At 39.1% G+C, this 17,964-nt stretch overlaps 1 protein-coding gene across 4 annotated transcripts in view; it reads right to left on the bottom strand.

The window, feature by feature from the left end:
- Positions 1-2,052: 2,052 nt before the first annotated feature.
- Positions 2,053-17,964, bottom strand: part of RGS8 (regulator of G protein signaling 8) — a 41,363-nt gene continuing 25,451 nt past the window's right edge. For 2 of the 4 annotated variants that reach the window (XM_075182264.1, XM_075182265.1), the window contains exons 3-5: positions 13,986-14,092; positions 9,289-9,455; positions 2,053-7,135 (exon numbers count right to left, since the gene is read on the bottom strand). In XM_075182264.1, the coding sequence (XP_075038365.1) occupies positions 6,953-7,135; positions 9,289-9,455; positions 13,986-14,092 (457 nt within the window). In that variant the 3' untranslated portion in view covers positions 2,053-6,952. The remainder of the gene's footprint in view (positions 7,136-9,288; positions 9,456-13,985; positions 14,093-17,964) is intronic. The other 2 variants (XM_075182266.1, XM_075182267.1) reach the window with 1 other exon arrangement.

The raw sequence follows: 17,964 nt of genomic DNA, 5'->3' as shown, positions 1-17,964 counted from the left end.
TGTTACATGGGTTTATTTTTATCTTTATGATACAAGAGTGCTAATAACTTGAAGTCTTGTCATAATTCAGTGTATCCAACCCACATACTCCACATAGACTGTAGCAGAAAATATACCACTTTCAAAAAAGAACACTTCAAAAAAATGATTTACATACAATGTCTAATATTGTTTATTGTTTTTGTACAAAAGATGGTAGACCAGAAAATAAGAACTGTGTCACACATTCAGAAACCATGAAGGGCAAGCAGGAAGTCAGGGTTGTGCGGTGTACATCTGCCTATTATATTTAGGTATATATTTATATAGGGCTGACCATTTCTTTTATACAGATAACAAATTGGACATAATACAAATGGATTAAGTGGTTCAAACATAAATGAGAATATAGCAAAAAGGATTTTCCACATAGCAAAATACAGGTATGACATCTCCTATTCTAAATACTTGTGACTTGGGGTTGAATTGCTCAAGAAAAGCAAATTCCTGCATTGACAGGGGGTGGAGCTAAAACCTTAAGTGGTGCCCTTATAATTAACAAGTAACAGGGTTTTTCCATATTTTGGAGCACCATGCCTAAAATCTACTAAATTTAATTAAAAAAAATGTCCTTCCCGACACAGCCCTGGAATTCTTCTCTTATTAATATGTCTAACAGAGTTTCTCATAGTAACTGTGAGTAAGCGCAAAACACTTGGCGATCATGTTTGTGTGTATCACCAAATAGCAGCAGTAATTTACTTTTCTTCACCTTTATCTGGTTGTCTAAACTTTTTGGATAACGGGTTTCTGGATAAAAGATTTCATACCTGTATAAACTGATTGTTTTGCATGGGTTAAGAAACATGCTAATATTGCATTAAAAGAACAAATCTAGTTAGGTTGTTTCACAGAACTTCCATTACAGTCTATGAGGTATACCAGGCAACAGATGCATAGCTTACAATAGAATGACATTAAACTTGTACCACATAGGAACAATTTAGTGAATATGGTTTATGATAATGAATGGGTTAATACTGATAAAGATAAAGAAACCATTACGGACTTTGTAGGAATATTTACAGTATACAGAGCTAAATGTGTTTTAGTAAGAGTCTCAGATTGAGCCAATTAGAATGCCTGGGAATAAGTCACTTTCTTTAAAGTGGACCAAGCAGAGGAATCAGCCATTTTGTAGGCTTAACCAATAGTGTTAAAAATATGACCCATCAATGAATTAGGAGCCAATGACATCACTGAGGCATGAGGCATCTTATGTAACTGATTCGTAGTGAGGCTGAATTCTCATGCACACAAAATAACTGTTAGGAGTATATTTACTAAACTGCGGGTTTGAACAAGTAGAGATGTTGCCTATATCAGCCAATCAGCTTCTAGCTGTCATTTTGTAGAATGTACTAAACAAATGATAACTGGAATCTGATTGGTTGCCATAGGCAACATCTCCACTTTTCAAAACCGCGGTTTAGTAAATATACCCCCTAAACTGCATAATTAGCATAAATAGAAAATGATCATACCTCTGACTCTCAACTTGTCTGGATTTTAGACGCTTGTTTAAGAACTTGTTTTTTAAGATTTGTCCCTAGAAATGTTCCTATTTTTCAATATTGATCAACTGCACAATAAAATCCCTCATATGTGCCTGTGTGTTGTATATCTCACCTTCTATCCTAATGTTTTTGAATTTACAAGTTAGTATTTCTTTAAGGGGAGTATTTAAAATGCAAAAATTATGCAATTATGAATTTTTGGACACATGACATGATGGGGATTGTAAAGCCCACATGGTGTGCTTACATGCAGCGGCACAGTGGCAAGTGGACCTGGGAACTATTATAAAACGTTGGCATCAAAGTAAAAGTGAAGCAACAAAAAAAAATGATATGTTGTAGGTGAGGGTGATCATTCCCATTTTGAACGTTAGTCCCGAATATTCTGCTATAAAAGGCAGAAAAAAACAAAAATGTGAGGTAACACGGGGTTCATTCATCACTAGACACAGACTATTGGTATGCAATAAATTCACAAGTTTTGACTGCAGGAGTATCAGGTTATGTTCTTTATATGTTTTTGAAATATATAATAAGGATTGTTTTTTTAATATGGTGGCATACTGGTAACGATGACACAAATACACCAAAATAAATGCTACACACTGTATTAACGATATTGTTGCAGAGGGGATCACAAAAAATGAAAGTGTAATAGACCTTGATATCGGGTGAGGTCTTACTATTCTAAGACTAGTGACAGGGAATCACCTCACACTGCACTAGACATGTTGCCATGGTTACAATTACAACGCATCAGTGAGCAAAGCAGGAGATGGATGTTACTAGCAGAAGATGGCCGAATGGGATTCTAACAACCTCTGGATAACTATACAGCTGTATGTGGGATTACACTTACACCTAGCAAAGAACTGAGAGCAATGTGACACGTAACACAGCAAGAAGAGATTCACACTTTTCATGCAAGGAATATTTAACACAATGTTGCACAATAAGTGTCATTTTTCACAATCTCTCCAGGACTGCTGCTTATTATTGAAACATGGTTCTTCTACATATGAGGTATTTGAAAAGGAAATAACAACCGACATTTTTTTTTCTCCATGTCACAGAACCACATTTAACATGTGTGACATGATATCCATTGGAAGACCTGGATCGCACCCTCCTTAAACCAGTTAAGAAGGGTCATCTTTGCACGTGGAAGTGATTGACAAAAAGTGTCACTTAGTAACAAAAAGTCATGATAAAAAAAAGCCATGGCCACTGTACCATTTCCATTTTGACATCAAACAGGGAGATGCACTTTCTAGCAAAAAATAGTTACATTTACCAATTATGTAATGGTACAAGACTCACACAGTAAGTTCTAACTGCCAGGGCTGAAAAAGCTGCTTGGTTGATATCACCACAGCAAGGGGCAATTACGGATTTTGCCCTAAGCCGATGCCTGTAAAATAGCACTGAAACCCCTGGAAGTGGCTCAAATGCCTTAAAGAAGATTTCCTAATAAAACGAAAAGATCTAATTCTTTAGACATACAAATAAGTTAATGCATTATTTTAAGTATTGCTTAAAAGCACAGTCATTTATTTAGTGTATTTTAATAAGGTTTTTAATGCTATCACATCCACTAGCGTTGTTACTAACGTTTGCTAGCGGTCCGTTTGTGTTTTGGTTTTTATATTGCATTTTGTTCCTTTTTATTCAATTATCATGGATCAACGCATAGGGGAAGACCACAAAGAGCTTCAGTGACCTCCTAAATGGATTGCATTAGACATGCATAATTACTAATGTTAAAAAACATTAACGCAATACTGGTGTGTATATGGCCTAAGCTTGTTTTCTTTGTATGTTTGTCCATACATACTGAATTTGACACTTACCACTTAATAACATCACTCACGTTGAAGATGCATTATTTCATAAAATGTAGTGGATCACTAAAGATAATTCACAGCTATACATAGGGGGACCACTGTATTTACCGGACATGTTAATATCTAACCATTCCTGACCGTCAACAGTTACATCAATAAGTACAATGTATCGGACAAATAGGTTCCCAGTTAGACATCTTACCAGTCTGACAACAAGGGTGAGCTCGTATGATGAACACTTGTTTTACACTGTTAGTTTATTTAACAGATACTTACATTTAGGCAGACTCTGCCACTTTCACAATAGAACATATGTCTGTAAGTATGATAGTACTCCTCAGTAACACACTTACCAAGACTGCTTGGTCTTGCCCCCATTAGGCTTTTGTCTCTCTCTCTCTCTCTCTCTCTCTATGGGGCCTGGTGTTTCACAATTTTGCCCCGTTAAGTATCATCTGTCATCGTAGCAATGAAAGATGACTTAACAGCGCAATTTACTATTAAAGTCATGTCGGGACTGTGCGCCCAATAGGAATAGGAGGCTGTCCCAGCGATGACTCTGTAATAATGAAAACTCCAGGTTCTGACTGGAAGTATTGACTACACCTGCAGTAAATACTCCCAGTGAGAACCTGGAAAAATAGGCCCCTACATAAGACTAACTTCTTACACACAGTGGACATGTCTCTTTGTAAACCATTAGGACTACATGAGACAGGGAAAAACAGGGAAGAACAGTGGGCCAGCAGAGGACCACATATGAGTGCTGTGCTGGATAATGAGGCAGTACAAAGGAGCCAACTAGCACAGACAGCAGAACATTGGGCTTTAAGCTTAAAAACACACGTTTCTATAATCACATACAACAATCTGCTATCAGTTTCTGACATTTTTGTTGTCACCAGTCAGCAAAATAATTAGGTAAATACCACTTTTGAATATAATTTAGCTTAGCTCTACTGCAAAAGTGAATTTGCCTTTTCTTTTTTTCTTATCATACATTTACTTATATAGGTAGCAGATTTATTTTTCTCTGATAACCTTTCCCACTGTAGGTACCTATACACATAATATAAATTTCAGCATGGCTGATTTTGATTGCAAACAGCTGTTATTGTGAACAATTTCGCAACGTGCAAAACAAAGATCCAACGATTAAATGTTTTATCAACTCAAAGATTATTTTTGCCCTCTTTTTGCCTCCCTTAGGATTGCTGTGATTGTCTGCTATTCTTCCTTCATAGTACTAAGGTTAAGTTAAAAAATGCTTTATTTCCCAATTCCAGATGTGTGATTTAGACAAAAGAAATGTTTCTATAATAATATTAGTTGTGCATGGCTTTCCCTACCTCTTCTAATGGTATAAACTAGCCAAGGCATTCATCAGCTCAACCCAAAGGTTACTTACTCACCTATTATCCTTCCTCCTTGTCCCCCTCACAAAAACCTAAACTTCACTCCTCCCATAGCAGTTTATTCCTGTATAAGAGTAGGATCAACCATTAGGGGGGTGGGCAGGGGCAAATGCAGGATTTGTAGAGGGGGGTTTCCACACTACGCCACCAGTGGGCGTGACCAGCATGCATGGGGGCGTGGCTATAATTTTAGACAGTGCTTGGCTGCTCTCCAACTCTTCCCTTCCCCATAATATACATGGGCAATGCTGTGTGCACTACTGTTAGGTGCACGCAGCTCTTCTTTTTCAAGCAGAGCTGTGTGAATCGGGAGCAGGGTCCAGCCACCTCAATTATACAGTGCCCCAGGCACTAAGAACCCCTCCCCCTCCCTCGGTTTGCCTATGGTGGGGGTATTCACCTGTTTCAACTGAGCTTTTTACACACAGAAAACAACTGGTGAGATCATTCATCCACATGCTCTAAGCACAATTAAAAAACAAAACATGAGGTTACCGGACTGTGGACTGTTACAGCATAAGTGAAAAACTCTCTCCTGCTGTTAAAAATAACACACACTTAAAATAACCAAACATTGCTTCACGGGCACTGAATCTGCAGTTGAAGCTATAAAGATGGGATTACCGTATGACCTGCGTTTTAGCAAGATTTTTACCACTATCGCTTGCATTCGAAAAAAATGAAAGAAACAGCCAAGTATCATCAAAAATAAAATCATTGCAGATAAAAAGGGACGGACAAATCTTTTCTTTACACCTTAATCCAAGCCATAGAGCCACAGATGGCATTTATTCTGGGCGCCGCTGACTCTAAAACTGATCATGAGTGGTAAGAATGGGGGGTACTCCACCATTAGGAAAGGATATTTAAAAAAATTACATTAGGGTTACCATTCAAGTTATTTATCTAAACTCATAACTTCTATGCAAAACAAACTGTTATTTTTGATCTACAGTGATGACATAATTACATTTATCGTTTTCCATGTCACACAACCTCCTGTCTTATTGTGGAATCATTAAAACATCTCTGCATCTAAAACGCAATGATTAGATAACTCTGGTCTGTAATTCCCTTAATCTGATTTCACAGAAACACAGCAACCATGTTCTAAATTTTCATGAATTATCAGATTTTTTCCTAGAAGAGCAAGACGGTGCATAGCTTTAATGTGATAGATATGGATATCCGGAGCCTTGTGTCCCTTATTATTCCTTATTCACACAATACAAGATGGTCCTGAATAGACACTGTTGCACAGTCACACAGTACACATGAATATTGCACAAATAACACATATCACCTAGTTAGAGAAGTGTGTTTTGTATTTTCTTTCAGCTGTAGTGAGTTACAGCTTTCACATCCTTTGGCCAAATTGAAAGCTTCACCCAGCAGATCACACTCATAAACTGAGCTATTGCGTTAAGGACAACTCCCTCCTAAGGACATGAGTTAGTTGATGACCTGGAGGGAAAAATTTTGAGCCTTCATATAACAGATTGTAAACTTAGTGTCACTTACAGTAACGTGACTCTCCTAGATAAAAAAAAAAATAATTAAATTTCCAACATGCCTCACTACCACTGCTAAGCACGTATTACAAGTATCTGAGGTGGAATTGTTTACACTGAGAATAAACTTTAAAAGTTTAACTTCTGAAACAACACATTTTGGTTAATTAAAAGCTATCCCTATGTAATTGAATCAATAAATGCGAAATAGACACTAATTAAGGATGTGCGTGTAGACATTTTGATTAAGTTACTGGCATCGTAGAAAAACAATGAATTCGGACAATGTGCTTTGGACGTCAGGGAGAAAAAAATTGAGGACAAAGGTGGCATCAGGATGATCCATCTCTTCTGATCTGTTTGATCCATCTTTTTAATGCAACATTTTCCTCTTTCTGTTCTTCTGTTTCCTCGTTTTATAGGATATAGTTTTTTTGTCAACTATCCATCGGTATATGAAGGATAGCTGGATGATGATGAGATGTATTGCTCTGGCAGTGAAGATGCTGTATTCAATGTCTCAATCAGTCATAACCGTATCATTTCTGTCCTCTTGGCCAAAGTGCCAGACAGTCCTACCTAGGGGTAAACAAGGGACCCCTGTGTCTCTATAGCCATTTGTAGGACTAGCATGGGCTCTTCTGAGTGTGGCTTACTAGCTCGTTGTAGATTTCGGAACGTAGAAATCTCGGATAGGAATCTCTTTCCATTAAGCTACGTACTCTCAGTTGGGCAAGGTCGAAGCAGGACAAAGTAGGATGCTGAAGATTTCTTTTTGTCATTTCTCTGGTTGGGTAATCGATATTAACCTTTTGAAAAACAACAGAATGTATTAATGTATGATTTGAGGCCACTGTATACTGTATGTCTATCAATTATACTGTTAAATAAGCTGACTAATTTGCAAGCCCTTATAACATACAATAATTACAATCTAGGAGGTGTAGGTAACACTTGATGCCTAAGGTAGCAGAATAACAATTGTAGCTGTTGATGAGGATGCATATACTTAGATACAGGTACTGTGCTAATTCCTGGCTTCAGACAGTTGATAATTATACATATAGTGTTAGTTCCTTGATCTGGGCAGTTGGTTAATCAATACTCTTTGTTATTTAAATAATTACCTCCTTAATTTATTATCTCCATTCATAGTCTGCTTTAATTAGTTAAACAGAATATTCTTTTGAGCTGTTACCTAGAAAAGCCAATATATGAGCGCTTGGCGTATTGGTGATGAAATAGTGGTACCATAGGTTTGATTGTCAGGTAAATCACTCAGATTTATTGTGAATAGCCTTGTCAATCTCTCTATATTTATGTACTCCAGAAACAGTCCAGTTGCAGCAAGACATTGCATAGAAAGTTCTAACGAAATGATAAGGTAGTACACAAGTCTTTCCAAGGAATACATTATGGAGCTAATGCTGAGTGAGTACTATGCCAGTTTGCGGAGCGCATCTTGCGTGAAATTGCTCTGCGCATGCCCAGAATGTGGGAGTACACATATACTCCGATGCAGGCTTGTGCGATTCTGGCACTAAGTTCTGGAGAGGCCGGGCAGAGAGGGGGAAGGGAAGTGCAAACACAGTCCAGGTATACTAAAGGTGTGTTCACACAAATGTGGCTCATGCAGATACACGCATGTTAGGGGGCAGAAACACGCTCGTTTTCTGTGCTCTTTGTTAAAGAGAATTTCACTCCCGTTTTGCTTCCAGATCAGCCCCTATATGATTAACTTGTTTGGGAGTGACATGTCTTTTGATCCAGTTAACTGCAGCACCCTGTCATTTCAAAAGGAATAGGGATTCTTTACAGGGGCAAACTCAGGATTTCTAGATGGGGGAGTTCCAAATTTTCAATATGAGCGACTCAAAAAAGTTAGGAGCCAGCATGTTTTTAGATTCATTGACTCCCTAGCGTCTGGGAGTTGACAGCAATATCATATAATATTCTATTGTGTGGAATCTGGAGATTGTACTGGTTCCCATTTGAGCCCTCACCTATTATATTATATATATGGTTCCTAACACCAATTTATTTGGTGTGTTTTCGTCTCTTAATCCATATTTATTCATATTTTATATTTAAAAAAATGAAAACGTAAAAAATAATTAAGCAATGCATATTTGTTTTATTAATATTTTCTTAAAATTACTTAAAATACAATGTATGTCAGCTCAACATTCTGGATAACATTATTATACGTAAAATTCAGTATTCAGTACAGAAGATAGCCGAATACTTTTTTAAAAGTCCAGATAGTAAGCTGACTCTTTACATGATTCATATAAGTTAATTTAAATGACCTATGTGATTTCTGAATCACCAGTGTTAACACAAGAAAATGCTTAAAGGAATTTTTTGGCATTATAATAGAGAAATGGTTCTTAGAAGTTATTTTTATAAATAGCAGTCATTTTATGGAATTATGCTAATGGGTTTTGGTACAAGTTTACCCAGGGTAAGACAAAAATAGCATATTGTACTCCAGACCCTAATGTCCACCAAAAGCATCTAAAGTGTTGTGTCAGTAATTTTAGCAGAGCGTTGTATTCATAAGCAGGAATAGCCTTAAATGATATGGGGCAGATTCAATTTGGCCGCGTTATACTAGGAATAGCGCGGCCTCCGCACTATTACTGTTACTTCTGTAAAAGTGCGCACTATTACCGTTAGTACGGTAATATTTTAACGCTGTTTTCTGCTTGCAGCCGCAAGCAAACATCCAGGTTAGAATTACGGCATTAACGGTAATACAATTAGCGCTGCATTACTCCTACACTAACATGGCCGAATTGAATTGGCCCCTATATGGTTTAACAAATAAATGACATTGTATTGTGTTTACCTTCCATATTGTATAGTGTGGTGGACTAGGTGCTTCATACACTAGTAAATAGATCCCTGAAATGACAGATTTTGTGTGCCATTACTGAACATGAAGATGATTTCAGCTCACCTCTCTGGGAGCTTGGACGTCAATGAATTCCTGGAAAATGCGTCGGGCTTTTGCAGGCAGTTTGTTCATGGAGCGCGTCTTCCTGTAGTCTTCACAGGCTACCCAAAACTCAAGGTTCTCCTCACTGAACTCCGTCTGCAGGAAGGCACGGAACGCAGAGCGGCCACCTGGTGGGTAAAACCACTCATCAGTCATCAAATAGCAAATCACACATATATTTTATTTTAATTAACTACACTCAAGATAAATCTAAGTTTACATAAATATTATTATTGTTTAAAATGGTACTGTGATTTTTTCCCCCTGACCAGCTCCCCCCAACTTGAGATAACATCAGTCTAGAGAATTGGTGACGTCACCGTTTGGCCAATGATGTTTAGGTTACTGTCCAAGAAGGAAATAGGAGATAATTATCCCCTACTGTAAATAATAAAGAAGATATAAGAAGGCACCAAGAAGATATTTTACTGAAGGTCGGGGGCTTTTATTTAGGGTACTGAAGTCCAAGGTGACTTATAAGATTCGTAATGACTTACAGAGAGGGGTACATTATTCCTTTTAACAAACATGTTTTGTTATTGTTTATTGAGATGATGAAATCAGAACACACCAATTATAAGCAATTAGTACTCACCATTTACAGATGTGATTATGGGATTTTATACATATATTAACATCACTGGTGCATGATAACTCACAAAAAAAGTTAAAAAAATGTGAGTTGAAGAACTTGCATGAAGAATTTAAAATGGGGGGAAACATCTTGGCGCTGATGGAAGTCCTGGGGCCCTCACTCTTCTGCTTGTTGGGAGGAGGGGAAAAAACTAAGAAATTCCCAGATATTATAGGTCTTATATAGACTAGAGTAGGCCGTAGTCTTGTGTTTTGAACAAAGACTCTAACCTACAGCTGCAGAATCATGTGTAGTTTGAATTGTATCTCAAAATAAAGTGTAAATATTCAGCTACATCAAGATGCGCTTATTGCAGAGCCAGATTTAGAACTCATGGGGCCATAGGCAGGATACTGGTTTGGGGCCCCCCTCCCTGAAACAATCCAAGGCACTATATTTTTGTAGCATACCATATACCCCTATAGTAAAGCAGAAATGAAAGTATGTGCCGCCACGCCGTCAAAGGAGGTGTGGCCATACGATTAGGGGCATGGCTTGCATCATTGGGGGCGTACCTAACATGTGAAAAGAGCTAGGCCACTCTACTAAAGAAAAAGGCACCCCCAATAATTACAGAGCAGTCCCGTTTTTTAAATAGTTGGGTCAAAACAACTTAATAAGTAGAGATGCTCACTGACCTCTGTGAAGTGGTTTTGGATTTGGCTTTGGATTAGCTTCGTGTTTTGGTTTTGGTTTTGGCAAAACCACCCTCGTGTATTTTGGTTTTGGTTTTGTATTCTGCTACCACTGAATGTCTCAGTGGGAGCAGAGAGGAGGAGAGCGCACCTCCGCCTTGCCTACCCAGCTCACCACCGGCCCTGGGAGGGCCCTCTGGGGACCACTGGGCCCTAGGCAGTTGCCTAGGTTGCCTAGTGGTAAATCCGGCCCTGGCTTATTGAACCACAAGCACCAGCATTCCCTTCCAGTCTGTGGCTGCCAGTGCTTGCTGGGACATGTAGTTCCACAATAGCAATATTTAAATTGATGAACATCAAGACGACAGTCAATAAACATCTACATACCATTTAGATGAACTGTCTCTCCAGCAGCAGATATACCTGTCAGCTGTAAATTGCGAATAGAGAAAATCCGGCCACTGCTAACCTCATAATTTACTGTGATCACAGTGCGATTGACGCTTTTAAGGCGATAATGGGTGGACCCGGCGCTAGAACACATTATAGAGGCATCGGATCCACCCATTGCCGCCTTAAAAGCAGCAATCGCACTGTGGCCGGATTTTCTCTATTCGCAATTTACAGCTGAAGGGTATAACTGCTGCTGGAGAGACAGCTCATCTAAATAATGGTATGTAGATAGTTATTGACTGTCGGCTTGATGCTCATTGTGATTTTTCTGTAGGTGTCCTTGTCGTTATTGTAGTTATTGTGAAACTGACTACCACCGATTATATTTTAGAAAGAGCTATAAAGTTTCTGTATCTAGGACCTTTCAAGTGGATCCCTTAATACTGATGGATTTAAAGGCCACATTCATTGCCCTTTTAGAGGAGACGACAGGTAAATGTGTAAGTGCACAGGTGCATGATCTAACCATTCATGGGACCAATAGTTACATCCAAAACTAAATGCAAGGGATAATGTTTTACAAAACTGTATTCAATGTTTGTGTAAACCTGATAAACATGGGAAAAGAAGATGGAATCCCTATCAGTTATGTGTGGTGAGCACCAAATATCTATAAGTCAGAGTTCTCATCTACTGCTGGAAGCATCAAGAGGAGGATCCATGGAGATATTTAAATCTACTCTCACCAGGAAGGAGCCTTCCTGAAAGTCTCCAATTTCTGCCATTCTTATGTAAAATTGTAAACTGACCTGTGTAAGTAAATAGAAGGATTTGTAAGCAAGCTGTTAGGTATAAGGCTCTTCACAAGCACATATCTCCCTGTGTGGTCTGTCTCCTTCTACTGCCAGGGGAAGTAACCTGTGCTGCAATGAGGATTACCACTCCGCTTGTTTTACCAAAAGCTCCATAACTTCTTAGGAAAGTGTTTATTTTTCAATTTGAAGGCTTTGTCAGCTCTACAATGTGTATTCTGAACACAAGCAGCAGTGTCGCTTAGGGCAGGGTTAGCACTCCTGCCTCACATGCTATAGGTTAATTGGCTGCTATCAAAATTGACCCTAGTCTCTGTGTGTGTTTATGTTAGTGAGTTTAGACTGTAAGCTGTATTGGGGCAGGGACTGATGTGAGCGAGTTCTCTGTACAGCGCCACGGAATTAGTGGCGCTATATAAATAAATGATGCTGATGATGACTAGCAATATCCACAAATTATAATTGAACTAACTCCTCTGGGGAATTCCACACCTTAATCCAAGGCAAAGCATGAAATACCTAATACAAGTGCCTGTTTGAAGGTGCTCAGATTAGGGAAAAATATGATTTAAAGGGAGGAATTCAATTTGGACTATGAGCTACCGGATATCACCGTGATGTCCAGCTGCTCTTATAATCGGGAACTACGGTACCAAGACATCACAGATTTCTGCACACCTCTATGTACTTTCAGTAGTCTCTGAATATACAGATTAAATGTCCACAGCCCCGCCAGCTGAGAAGATTGATGTCTGAACAATCCCAGTGTGTCACCATCATTCAGGTCAATTAGTGTTGCTAAATCCTGCAGAAGAGGTAATCCTAGAAATGTGTTATTAAGGATACACTTGCATCTTGGTCGCATGTGATACACTGTTTGATGTAGTGGGGAGCAACCTGATTTTCATTGCTTTAATTGTTATTATTAAAACACTGTATTGTGAGTATAACTTTATATTTCTTCCAACTTCAACTTGTTATTAAAAACACTTGATATATTGGAAGCGTTTTCTCCTCTTTGTCTGGCACCTTCAATTTTTACCCATACAATACACAAGACTATCACCCAAGTTCATTGCAATACAAAGTACACAGCGATAACATAACACCATGTTCATTACAACAAACCAAAAATATCACTCTAGCTGGACAAACACAGTGTACACAAACACCATCTTCCCAGATTAATTGCAATTCACAGAAATATATTATTATTATTATTATTATTATTATTATTATTATTAATAATATTTATTTATATGGCACCACAAGGTTTCTGTAGCGTTGTACACAAAATACAAAGTACAATACGAACAGTGGACCATACAGGATACAACAGTACAGAACAAGATGAGTAGAACCAAGACTCCAAAAGCTCCAAGCATAGCAAGTACAGTGATGTCTGAGAAGGAGAAATGGTATAGGGACAGAAGGGAAGAGGGTCCTGCTCGTAAGAGCTTACATAATAAAAGGAGGGGAAACAGACAGCAGTCACAAGAGGAATCAGTAAAGGGTAACAAGCACAAGAGAAACGTGAACAGGAAGGAGGGAGGAGGAGAAAAGTATGGAGAAGGTTAGGTGATGACTGGTAGGCTTTGAGGAACAGATGGGTTTTGAGTGCCTGTTTGAAGGTGCTCAGATTAGGGGACAGATGGATGGAGCGAGGGAGGTCATTCCAGTGGAGGGGGGCAGCACGGGAGGAGTTTTGAATTCTGGCATGGGATGAGGTGATCAGTGCGGAGGAGAGGCAATGGTCATTGTCTAAACGCAGAAACGGAAGGGAGTGTGAATGGAGAGGAGGTTGGAGATGTAAGGGGCAGTGGGGTGGGAGAGGGCCTTGTAGGTGAGGGTGAGGAGTTTAAAGAGGATTCTATAGGGGAAAGGCAGCCAGTGTAGGGCAAGGCAGAGAGGGGAGGCAGAGGAGGAGCGCATCATAACATTAACATTAAAATATGCAAGATCATTACCCCAAGTCCATTACAATGCACAGCAACAAGTTCATTTGAAATTTCAAAGGTATTCAGTTTATTAAAATGTGTGTGATTAGGTACTTTAAGAAGGATTAGTAATATTTTTAATGCCTTCGTGCATCCTATGTTCCAATGTGCCATTCATTCAGGGATATGCATATTTTGCTAATTCAGTCTTCCATTTAAGTTTAATCAAGGTCATCTGTGTACTTACATTTGTGAGACAACAGTAGATCGAATGACCGAGCCCACCTTCTGGTTTCTTCTGCAGTCAGTCGTCTGTGGGAGCGAAAGATATACATAATCCTTGATTGGCTGGTTCTAGAATACAGGGGGCAATAGTAAATTTGAACTGGCTACCATGCAGATGTACTCAAGTTAAACAATGAATTGATACATGTTATGGATCTACATACAGAATCAAACCTATTTTACTGCATCAATACCAGCAGTTTGTAACCTATAGGTGACAACTTATTATCCTATTTTGCATTCTGTACTAGCAATTAAAACTGGGCTTTAATGTTGATTTATAGATGTGATCTAGATTTTGGCTAAAGAAAGTTAACCTACTTTTTATGCTGCTTTCTATGAAACTAAAGTTTGTCCGATAGCTAATGTACAGCAGCACTATGTAGTAAGGTTTACAAATATTTGATAGTTAATTTAAATTTAATGTTTAATGATTAGTTCACTACTAAATCTAGCGTAATTCTTTATTTTATAAAAGCTGTCTTTATAGAGTCTATTTTACGTCACTTTTAAAATTTGTAAAGATAAACAATGTATACCCACACTGCTTTAGCATATGATTTAGTGCTGATGCAATTTTTCCATAGACTTTCTGTTGCTACTATATTGTTATGGTCAATAACATTTTAAATAACATTTATCAAGTCCACTTGTAGGACTCATTCAGGGGAGTATTTTATAAGTACTTGCTCACAGTGTTACACCGAGCAGGATGTAAACAGCTCGGAATATAATGCAGGTGTTGGGATCATTGAACCCGGTGCCTGCACAGCTACGCTGTTCGCACAAGCGGCAGGGTTAGTTGTTGGTTGGTTGCAAACACTGGATGATTTTCTGAGCACTTATCTCATGATGTGCTGCATCTGGAATGTGGTGTGGGCAAATTCTGACAAAACACTCCTCTAAACTAAATTGTGTGCCATCAACAAAATAAAGCTGACCACGTGCTGAATTACCACAGCACATAAAGTCCGAAAATGACTGTGGTACCTGAATTGAGTGTTGCGGAAAAAGCAGTTGGAAGATGACTTCTATCGGCCTGCTTGGTGGTCATCTTCCAACTGCACTAGTAGGCCATAATGAAACTGGAAGTGATTCAGACACTCAGTCCAAGCACTGAATGGCTAGATCTAGTCTAATCTGGCCACCAACATTTGAGACAAATTGAACAATGATCCTGTCGGTAGACTTAGGTCGAACAGTAGGATCGGTCCGTGAGTGGCCACCGTTATGACTTATGAGCATATGAAAGCTGCAGTATTAGCTTTATAAAGTTAGAGCAGTGGTTCCCAAACTGTGCGCCTAGGCTCCCTACGGTGCCTCGGAGATCTCAGAAGGGTGCCTACGCCAGGACCAATGGTAAACAAGGCGAGGGACTACTTGGTAGATATTTTGGCTTAGGGGTGCCTTGAAAAGATTATGGAGACCCTAAGGGTGCCTTGAAATGAAAAACTTTGGGATCCACTGGGTTAATGTATACGAAAAGCCAGGAGCTTATAATCTCATGTGATTTTACTAACCAGGATTAGGTAACCCCATACATTTTGTATTTTACTTAAAACAAAATAAACATCAAATAATAAAAAGTTTTTAAACTTCAGGTATGACAAATTTATCAATGCATGTCAAAGTAAAAAAATGAAAATGGCAAGGGCAGATTTTATTTTAGGCAGACTAGGGTGTTGCCTAATTTATCCTAGTTGGCAGGTATGTACGGCTAACGTTATAGAAGACATTATATGAGAGTTCTCACTGTGGGAGGAAACGCACAACGTAATATTTTCCAGAGCTCTGTATATTGTTGAGAATTCCTGACCGGGAGATTTCAGCAGTGTACTACATTTACAGGACATCAAAGTAATTAGCAGCATCATAAGTGGGAACAGGGCTTATAGTGACAGTTATCTGTTTCCATAAGAACCGAGCTTATGCCTGTTGTTCTTAATTACTTTCATGTCCATCCCTGACCCCATTCAACAAGTATAATACATATCTTATCTCTGTGTCAGAAGTTTCCACAAAGATGTGTAACTAATGGTTCACAATGGAACTTGCTACAGATGCAATCCATTGGCTATAAAGCATAACATTTGTCTAATGTAATTTATCTCACACAATCTCAGGACAGAAAATGTCTTGTGTAATCCTGGTTTAAACAGACAAACTAAGAAAACAATCTGCACATGTAAAGGGTTAATTGTGAAAGTGCAAATGCTGCTCTGTGATGTCCCATGCCTCCTTTTGAGCAAATGCATCGTTGTTCACGTGTAGACGCATGGATTTTCGGCCCTGCATGTGCAAGTGTGCAAAAACTTCAGCAGATCAGGGGTATTGAGTGGGTTGGGACGTACTTTGCTAACAGTTGATTAGACACACTAATTTTGTAGGTTAAGATTATTTAAATGGGCTGGCAGGAAAGTGGAGAAGGAGAATTTATGGAGGGGTTTCCTGTTTTTAAGCTAGTAAGATGGGTGGAGAGTCTAGGGCCCCCGGTCTTGTAAGCCAAGCCCTGGCGTTGGTGTGATTCCTGGTGGCTGACCCCTCCCCAGGGACTAGTCAACTTATTGTATGTACAGTGTGGGCCAACCCTGATCAATTACTTTACTCTCCATTCCTTTTTATCCCCTTCCCTCTTCTGGGGCCAGTGGACCCCCTCCCCCACTACAGCAGCAGTGGGATTTAGCTTCCTCTACCTCCTGTCATTTTGGCAAATTTGTAAAATGTAGTTTTGTTTACAACAGGAGGCCACTTTCACAATATCTTACATGGCCATCCTACATTCCCAATCCGCTCCTGCCGTAGTGGCTTTTACTCGCTGAAAAAAGACCTGAATTCAGAGGTGTTGGAAAATCATCTTTATCCCTAGATTTTCCAACTTCCAGCTGCAGATTGCACGAAAGTGGATTTCCAGGAACTTACAATACAGGTTGAAAGTTGTATTTAATGAAGGGGGTGGCCCTAAAGTGCTAGCAGGCAGGGCTATGAGGTCAATGTTTTACTCTCTTCACCATATGCATATCCATGTGCACCTACAACTCTGTAAAAGGTTGCACGGAGCTTTTTGTACAGGGCAGGTGGAATGTGGGTGGGCATCTATTCATGTGCTAAGCAAATAGGTGTATTTGCACATAACCAAATGCACTCTGAGGCTGCAAATGACCCCCATAGACTAAGGATGTCAATCAGACTTCCACAGTACTGTGTCAGCACTCAGCAGCATGTAAGATGTAACTTCTGATTATCTAAATCAGTTTTGACATGTAAGCTAAGGCAAGACAATACAGTTGAATCCCAAAATTTTTGGGAGTTTTGCCGGACTCTCGAGACAGTAGGGCAACCTTCCATATCCTGACCTCTTTGCTGGTGAAGTGGGAGGGGGCACTGGCCCCGCCCCTCTTCTGTAATTGGACTAAATTGGTGGGATTTGACAGAGGGATGGGGTCTAAGTATGTGGTCCGCGTAGCCATGCCCCCAGGAAGCTGCATGCAGATCTCCCTTCCCTGACGGGAGATCTCCAAAGTAGGCAAGTATGTTTATAACATATTCAGATTTTTTGGGGTTTGGTCATGGGTGTAACTACAAAGTTATGGCCACCACAGCAAAATTTTAAATGGGCCACTACTTGACCAAGACATTCCCAGCAACTTTCAGTCAGTATCATTACACTTCCTAACACATAGAGCAGAGATGCCCAAACTAAGTAGATAAAAAACAGAAAAAAACATTTAAAGGTGCTTAACTTTTAATTAGCAAGTGACTGTCATAAAAGGCTGCTACCACCCAAGAGAAAATTGTATATAATTAACAAAAAATGACAGTGCTAATATTGATTTCTAAAAAGGAATAAATATGAGACCTATGTCTGATATAAATACAATAACAATATTTTATTAAAAATACATAAATATAGTTTCTGCATTTTGGGGACCTATTCAACTCTC

The sequence above is a fragment of the Mixophyes fleayi genome, chromosome 8 (assembly GCF_038048845.1).
Source record: "Mixophyes fleayi isolate aMixFle1 chromosome 8, aMixFle1.hap1, whole genome shotgun sequence".
Lineage (NCBI taxonomy): Eukaryota > Metazoa > Chordata > Amphibia > Anura > Limnodynastidae > Mixophyes > Mixophyes fleayi.
This window is presented reverse-complemented; position numbering and strand designations above follow the sequence as displayed.